This window comes from Penaeus vannamei, chromosome 34 (genome assembly GCF_042767895.1).
Source record: "Penaeus vannamei isolate JL-2024 chromosome 34, ASM4276789v1, whole genome shotgun sequence".
Classification (NCBI taxonomy): Eukaryota; Metazoa; Arthropoda; class Malacostraca; order Decapoda; family Penaeidae; genus Penaeus; species Penaeus vannamei.
This window is the reverse complement of record NC_091582.1, coordinates 11966049-11973548: the sequence shown is the minus strand read 5'-3', so window position 1 is coordinate 11973548 and position 7500 is coordinate 11966049. Positions and strand designations below refer to the sequence as shown.

General features: G+C 36.6%; 2 protein-coding genes across 2 annotated transcripts in view; one reads left to right on the top strand and one right to left on the bottom strand.

The window, feature by feature from the left end:
• Positions 1-97: 97 nt before the first annotated feature.
• Positions 98-4250, bottom strand: LOC113823575 (Dynactin 5, p25 subunit). The gene is made up of 5 exons (XM_027376246.2): positions 4111-4250; positions 2216-2403; positions 1658-1769; positions 1231-1502; positions 98-932 (listed from the first exon to the last, which is right to left on the bottom strand). The coding sequence occupies exons 1-4, from the start codon at positions 4156-4158 to the stop codon at positions 1260-1262; spliced, it is 591 nt and encodes a 196-aa protein (XP_027232047.1). The 5' UTR covers positions 4159-4250; the 3' UTR covers positions 98-932; positions 1231-1259.
• Positions 4181-7500, top strand: part of LOC113823573 (TNF receptor-associated factor 6-A) — a 5138-nt gene continuing 1818 nt past the window's right edge. The window contains exons 1-5 of the mRNA XM_070113444.1: positions 4181-4300; positions 4484-4717; positions 6797-6883; positions 7022-7161; positions 7335-7495. Coding sequence (XP_069969545.1) covers positions 6845-6883; positions 7022-7161; positions 7335-7495 — 340 coding nt within the window. The 5' untranslated portion in view covers positions 4181-4300; positions 4484-4717; positions 6797-6844. The remainder of the gene's footprint in view (positions 4301-4483; positions 4718-6796; positions 6884-7021; positions 7162-7334; positions 7496-7500) is intronic.

The following is a 7500-nucleotide window of genomic DNA, read 5'->3' as shown; positions in this document are numbered from 1 at the left end:
TATGGACATTAAATTCCTCATGCCTTTCCCAAGCATAGTGTGGCATCCTAATTAATGTGTATCATCATATCAAAACAATTGGTTACATATATACTACTTCCAGCTTTATAAAAGTTTATTCAGAATCCTGTTCTCCAATATCTAGAATAATATTATGCAATAGCTAAGGTAGTCCTTACCAAATTGTGAAAATTGAGAATATGGAACAAGTTTATAACTAGTTTACAAACAGGTTATCTCGCAGGCTTAAAAATGTGTGCTTTGGTACAATATAGAGGTGTGACAATATAATAGTAAGAGCAATCTTTGCATCTTTTAAAGAAACAACAACTGCCATTATTTACTTTATTTTAACATACACAAGCCCATAATGATATAAATTCCATCTTTATTAAGCTTGAAATTAACTTTTGCAATAACAGTCCTAATAAAGTCTACATATTCAAAATTTATTTTACAGCAGCACACAAATAGACTGCTATTACCCAGCCATAAAATCTGGCTCCAGAAGATAATCTTGTGATAGTAAAAGTTCTGTGTTTTTGAGTCTTCATTTATTATTCTATATGTAAAAAAAAAAAAGTATAATCCATATTTAAAGCTTCTGAAATAATAATAATTCACAATGCTGTCAGTATCATACTAGAATGACATATACTGTATTTGATTAGTAGTAGACACAGAAATCCCCTAGTGATATATTTAGGCAGACCAATTGTTAGGTCAAAAGACATCATAGTCGACCTGTAAACATAACATAATTTAATTTATGCTTTTGCTAAATTCTGAGGTAACTGATTTGAAATAAATAGCGTACCTCAGAAATATATTCTCTTCTTCACTGAGTTCAACTGAAGTTCCATAACTCAGGCTGGATATTATACTTTTGGCTTGAGGAAACAGTGAAGCAAAAATAGAGCTTTCTGTAATACCTGCAAAGCATTCTTGTGAATTAATTTTCCAACAATGAATGCAAAACTTTTCTTATGTTTACTAAACTGAAAATATCTTCTAAATGGAAATAATATTGGAAAAACAACAGGCAATTAGATGTATAAGGATTAAATCGTAGTTTACTGACAGTCGGCTGCACTACTTTCTTGGGATCTATTTAAATCTTAAAGATTATTTTGATAAAATTTCATTTTGGCCCCTACATGGTACAGGGCAGTGCTCATCATTTGTCACTAAACTGCCCTCCACTCTATAATAGCAAGTTTAAATACTCACCCAATTTTTAAGAAGTAAATGAAACACATCTAAATTTCAATAAGCTTTGTAGTTCCTTCCTTTGCCTGTGGTGGCATATCTTTGACTCTGATGAAATGGTGATAACATGACTTAGTGTAATCAGTCATAAGATCTTGTGTAGCCTCTGGCAGATCTCCTGTGTGCTTGGCAGGTGAACCACTATAGATTGCAAATGGTGGAACAACAGTCTCAGGTGGCAAGACGGTGTTGTCAGCAATCATACAGCAATCTTTCAGTACACAACGGCGTCCCTAAAATTTTATATTCTTCGATAAAATTCATATTAGCAAAGCAAATTTGCTCTTCAGCAGAGTGATTATTAATATATACAAAACAGTAACCTAATAATTCAACAGAAGAAAAAACTATTCACAGACACAATATAAGAAGCATGTTCAATACTTACAATAACACAGTTCTTTCCAATATAGACATAAGAGCCAATGACTGCAGCATTTACAACAGAACCCTCACCAATGTAAACATGGTCACCAATGTGAAGTGGGAAAAATGCTACTCTGAAATATTAAAAACAACTATTACTAAAAAGAAAAGGTAAGCACGTCAAATATATCTATATATAAGGAGAAAAATAAATATGCACACGCATATATATATTTTAGCTATATGTGACAGTAATAACATTAAGAACAATGACAAAGGTACAAAGCGTTTTCAATAACAAAATATGAAAAGTAAAACTAGAAGAAATATAAAACAATATCATGTATAGGTGATATTTATTCCTTTTACTTAGTATCATCTTAAATTACATTCAAGAGCTCTGAATTCATGCTTTTTGTATTGCAGAAAAGATGTAGCATAAGGTGACAATTGTATGTGCTAATTTCCTTTGCTAAATTAGTCTGTACAGACAGTAAACAACTTTTTGAGGATAAAACAACTAAAGCAAATAAAAACAATAACCAAACTAAAAAACAAATGTTATCCACTAATTACTTACCCCTTACTGAATTTTTTAAACGGAGGTCTGATAACTGCTTTGGATGATATCACACAATGGCGTCCTACTCTAACATTTGCAAGGTCTCCTCTGATGATCACACCACTAAGCACGATAACTTTACCACTTAACACAATATTTTGAGAACCGCATAACACACTTGCACGGCTGACTCGGTTTCCTGTGGCCTGGAGATGAAAAGAAAGTATGTAAAAATCTTCATTTTCCAATAGAATTCATTATGCACTGGCCTGCCACACGCTAATAAGAGAAAAATTCATTTGTTTGATAACTGTTTATATCAAAAGATCTCACTATATTTCTCAATTTTTTTTAGGACACTTGTAGGCTCAACCTTGCAAACAGCTGCATATTAGTCATCAATCTTTGCTATGATATAGATATATCAACCAACATAACTTGGAATGGAGGAATTATCCTAATTAAGCTTAGTTCCACTTAATTACCTAAAACCACTCTTGGCCTTACTTAATGTGTGTGTGTGTGTGTGTGTGTGTGTGTGTGTGTGTGTGTGTGTGTGTGTGTGTGTGTGTGTGTGTGTGTGTGTGTGTGTGTGTGTGTGTGTGTGTGTCTGTCTGTTTGTGTGTCTGTCTGTTTGTGTGTCTGTTTGTGTGTCTGTGTGTGTGTGTGTGTGTGTGTGTGTGTGTGTGTGTGAGTGTGTGTGTGTGTGTGTGTGTGCGTGTGTGTGTGCGCGTGTGTGTGTGCGCGTGTGTGCGTGTATGTGTGTCCAAGTGTGTGTGTGTGTGTGTGTGTGTGTGTGTGTCCAAGTGTGTGTGTGTGTGTGTGTGTGTGTGTGTGTGTGTGTGTGTGTGTGTGTGTGTGTGTGTGTGTGTGTGTGTGTGTGTGTGTGTGTGTGTGTGTGTGTGTGTGTGTGTGTGTGTGTGTGTGTGTGACAATATTAATATCCATACATAACATTGCTCCAGCCACTCCTGGTAATCTGCAAACATCATCATATGAACCAAAAACCTTTTCTAACCCAGGGGCTTCTCCTCCAGACCCCAACTCAATTACCATATAATCCGATTTGAGATTCTGCCCCCAGTCCCCAACTCAATTACCATATAATCCGATTTGAGATTCTGCCTCCAGTCCCCAACTCAATTACCATATAATCCGATCTGAGATTCTGCCCCCAGTCCCCAACTCAATTACCATATAATCCGATCTGAGATTCTGCCCCCAGTCCCCGACTCAATTACCATATAATCCGATCTGAGATTCTGCCCCCAGTCCCCGACTCAATTACCATATAATCCGATCTGAGATTCTGCCCCCAGTCCCCGACTCAATTACCATATAATCCGATCTGAGATTCTGCCCCCAGTCCCCAACTCAATTACCATATAATCCGATCTGAGATTCTGCCCCCAGTCCCCAACTCAATTACCATATATTCCGGTCTGAGATTCTGCCCCTAGACCCCAACCCAATTACCATATATTCCGGTCTGAGATTCTGCCCCTAGACCCCAACCCAATTACCATATATTTCGATCAGAGGTTCTGCCCATAGACCTCCACCCCATTGGCGTGGACTTACTCTCTGTGGCATTAGTTGCACACTATTTTCTTCATTTCTGACATTATTCTTTGCCTGCAGGTGTAGTTTCACCCGTCTTCACGAAAGGAAATACCACAGCTGTAAAGTGTCATATTTGTAGTTCTATACACTACATGGAAAGTTTACCTTGTATCATATGGCTGTGTGAATCTGGAAATACACACAAAAAAAAACTCCAACCTGTTAATAATATACTCCTAGCTATGTAATTAATGACCCTACCTACAGAACAATATTTGACATGTTAAAACTCCTGAGCCTTACTCTTCTGCTAAAAATATTAAATGTCTGTACTTATCACTGATAATTACAGTCTCAATATACTGAGCTCTGGGATAAAAGGAATCCTGCAATTCCATGGCGAAGTCCTCGAGTATCAAGCTGTCCCCTCAGCTCCTCACGTCAGTGCCTTCGCAACGCCCAGCCGATGTAAACAAGGCGTTACCTTCACCGGAGTTGGGTGGCCTCCTTATTTCTTTGCAATTTCCTCTTGTGATATTTGTGAGTACTCCATTCTAATGCCTTTCATTTATTTTGGACATTAAAGATATGTTAATAAAGATTTAGCTTTCCTCCAGTTTTCTGCTTGACGCAAAATGTATTTATGAAGGATGCTAGAGGTATATTTTCATTCATTTGTAAAGATCTTAATATTGATAACATGTATTTTTTGATAATCTACAGACTTCTTTTTGCGACGCTGGCTATCATGTGTTTGTTGCTGAGCGTCAATAGGTTCCCCGAGCCTTTCCCTGCAATTCCTGCTCATAGGACGGCGCTTGACCTTCGCCGATGAGTCACAGGAGTCCTTCGCCTTTCGCCAAACAGCCTCTGAAGGATGTTATGACGCTTGGACGCGGCAGACAGTGCTCTCTGATAGACCGTGCAATATGTCGCTAAGGAAAGGGCAATCAACAGGTGAGGCTCCTTCAGGTTTTGTTTGATGAGTCGTGAACGGATGACTCATGACTCATGACTGGGGAATTCCTGCCTTGGGGCTTGGCAGGAGAGGTGAGTCACGAGACGGAACTCGGTCCTCTGCTTTACAAAGCTTGGGGTTAAAATGCTATCCACTAGTTCTGCCATGGATGCAATGCAGGGAGCCATCGGCCTCTGACGTTAGAGTTCGTTAAATGCCAAACTCGGTCTTCTAGGAGAATGAGAACCGATGCAATATCCCAAAATTCTAGTCTTGCATCATTGCATGTGATTCCACTTGTTGGGCATTAGTGTGCTTCTGCTTTCGTCAATGTTGAACATTATGTTTAAAAAGAATATACTGGCCTGTTTGAAGATATTCTTCAGAGTATGTTGGTTATAGTTGACAAATAAAAATGCACATTAGACCTTGAGATACAGTCGTGTTAGTATATGTTTCTGTACTAGATACACTGGGGGTTAATTGAAAAGGGTTATTTCCTTTGGTAACTGTTTAGAAAAGGATCACAGAGAGATGCTGAGACCTCTTTGACAGTAAGTCGGCAAGTCTTGATACACTACATGCATGGGAGATTTGTTTATCCTCATCAGTGTGAAGGCATGCATTGCAGGATCTGGTCATTAAACTAGGAAGCTTGCTCTGAAGGTGGTTTGAAAATGCTTGGTATCTGACTGAGATATCTGACCAAAAAGTTCTGTTCAAAACAGGAATGAAACAAGTTGTTTCAATCCAAAAAAAATAGGAAAAAGAAATATCTTGCCTTCAAAAATGCACCTTAGAATATACTTTTGCTAAAGTGTTGAACGTGGGGTGTAGGTGAAGTGTCTACAGATGTATCGGTATGTTTTACCAAAGTTAGGAATGGACGGTGGAGATCAGGTCAGCAAAGGGTAAGTTTAGATATGAGGCATGGTTAGGACTGAGTAAAAACAAAGAGTAGATTAAATTAGGCAAAACATAGAAGGCTGTCAGTGGAATGAGAGCATGGTATTGAGGTTGCTTTGGATGTGACATTTGGAATATTAATGTCAAGTGTTCTTTCTATGATTGATAACTCAACATAATTTTTTTCACATTGCACCAAATCCGGTACAATTTGATTCTGATATGAACAAAATAAAAATATTTTCAAAATCAACTTTTATATTTTCCTGCCGATGTTCAACATAGCCAACCATCATGAAAATAAATCAATGTAAATGTAATAGAAATTGATAACCTCATCGCTATTAGCTTTCTGGTGATGTCTACACAATTGTAAATTTATTTGAAGGTGCTGGAGTTGAGGTCTATAGATTGAAGGAATTAAGTAATTATAGCCTGGTGTAGTTTTGTCATCTGTATTTCATTTATTTTTTACCACCTATCACATGTTTCCTGAAATTGATAAACTATTAAAAGAAAAGTCAAAACACCCAATTATTTTTATTTTCATTTTGCTTTTTCAGGAGTAAAATCTGTTAACCATGGAATGAAATAATTGTGGCCTCTCTGAAAGTATTATAAAAACACTTTTGATATTTGTCTGTACTAAACAGCCAAGTTTTGTAATTCAGACAAGTATTGCAAACTAATGAGTGTGATATTAGAAAACATTTTGTTTGTCTTTTTTATCCTTGGTATGATTAATAATTGTTGATAATATGACTCCCATCAAGCAGTTATTATGGCCTACAAGCCTTCATTGCACTAGCAGAAGTCTGCAAACCCATTCCTCTGTCATTTTGGTTCCTTTATGAGGCAGTATTCTTTGTTTTTATTTATCATTGTAGGGTCCCATTTTTTATAATAACCCTGCCATTGTATAATTATATGTTATTTCTTTTAAATATTGGGAATTAGGTCATCCTCCTCTTGATAAGATAGGGTTGGAATTTTTATTTAATAATTTTCATATGATAAGTTTTATCACCATTATACTAAAATTGTTTTCTGCAGTATTCTTTGATTTGTCTTTCACAATGCAATGATTAGTACTTATTTTAAGAAAAATATTGACAGTTATTCTTAAAGATTGGGCATAATTGAAGATACTAAATCCTTTTCATATTCTTTAGGAAATGCATAAGTGAACAGTTTGATGCTGATAAAAAAGGTCATGAAGAATGGAGTGTGTCGAAGAGTCCATTACAATTTTGTCTCGTGTAAGTAGGTGAAGTACTTTGCTTCAATATATTTTGATATTCATGTTCTGAATATTTGTTATTCTCCTGTATTATTCTAATATATTTGGACAGGAGTGCATGACGTTTCTTCTGCTCACTTACTTTTCAACATTTCAGCAAGAGGGATTTGATTATGAATTTGTCCCACCTCTTGACCCTAAGTATGAGTGTGCCATATGTCTACTGGGCTTACGCTCACCCATACAAACTACATGTGGTCACCGCTTTTGTAAAGACTGTATCTTCAACTGTATGAGGTATTGTGATTTGAGAAAAAATTTGTTATGTATTAATACAGATAACTTAAGTTTTTGCTTACTTTTGTTTATGTGACTCATTTTGGTATTAGAAAAACTTCTTTTGGAGAAGATAGTTTTATGTGCCAATTCAGTATACAGTTTCATTGAATCCTATATTTCTTTTGTAACAGTGAGAGCAGTAGTCGCTGTCCAGTTGATAATACTCCCCTCACAGAAGCTGATTTATTCCCCGACTCGTGTGCTGAACGTGAGATATTGCAGCTTAGTGTGAAGTGTCCAAATCATGGCTTGGGCTGTAGGCGAACAGTTGACTTGATGTATATAGAGCATCATACT

Bases quoted from the DNA above. Each gene is read 5' to 3' on its own strand.
- LOC113823575 (XM_027376246.2), bottom strand. From the start codon at position 4,158: ATGGAATTGCAGGATTCCTTTTATCCCAGAGCTCAGTATATTGAGACT. The intron at 1,770-2,215 runs GTAAGTAATTAG...TTAATATTTCAG, and splicing joins TTTAAAAAATTCAGTAAGGG to AGTAGCATTTTTCCCACTTC. The intron at 1,503-1,657 runs GTAAGTATTGAA...ATAAAATTTTAG, and splicing joins TTGGAAAGAACTGTGTTATT to GGACGCCGTTGTGTACTGAA.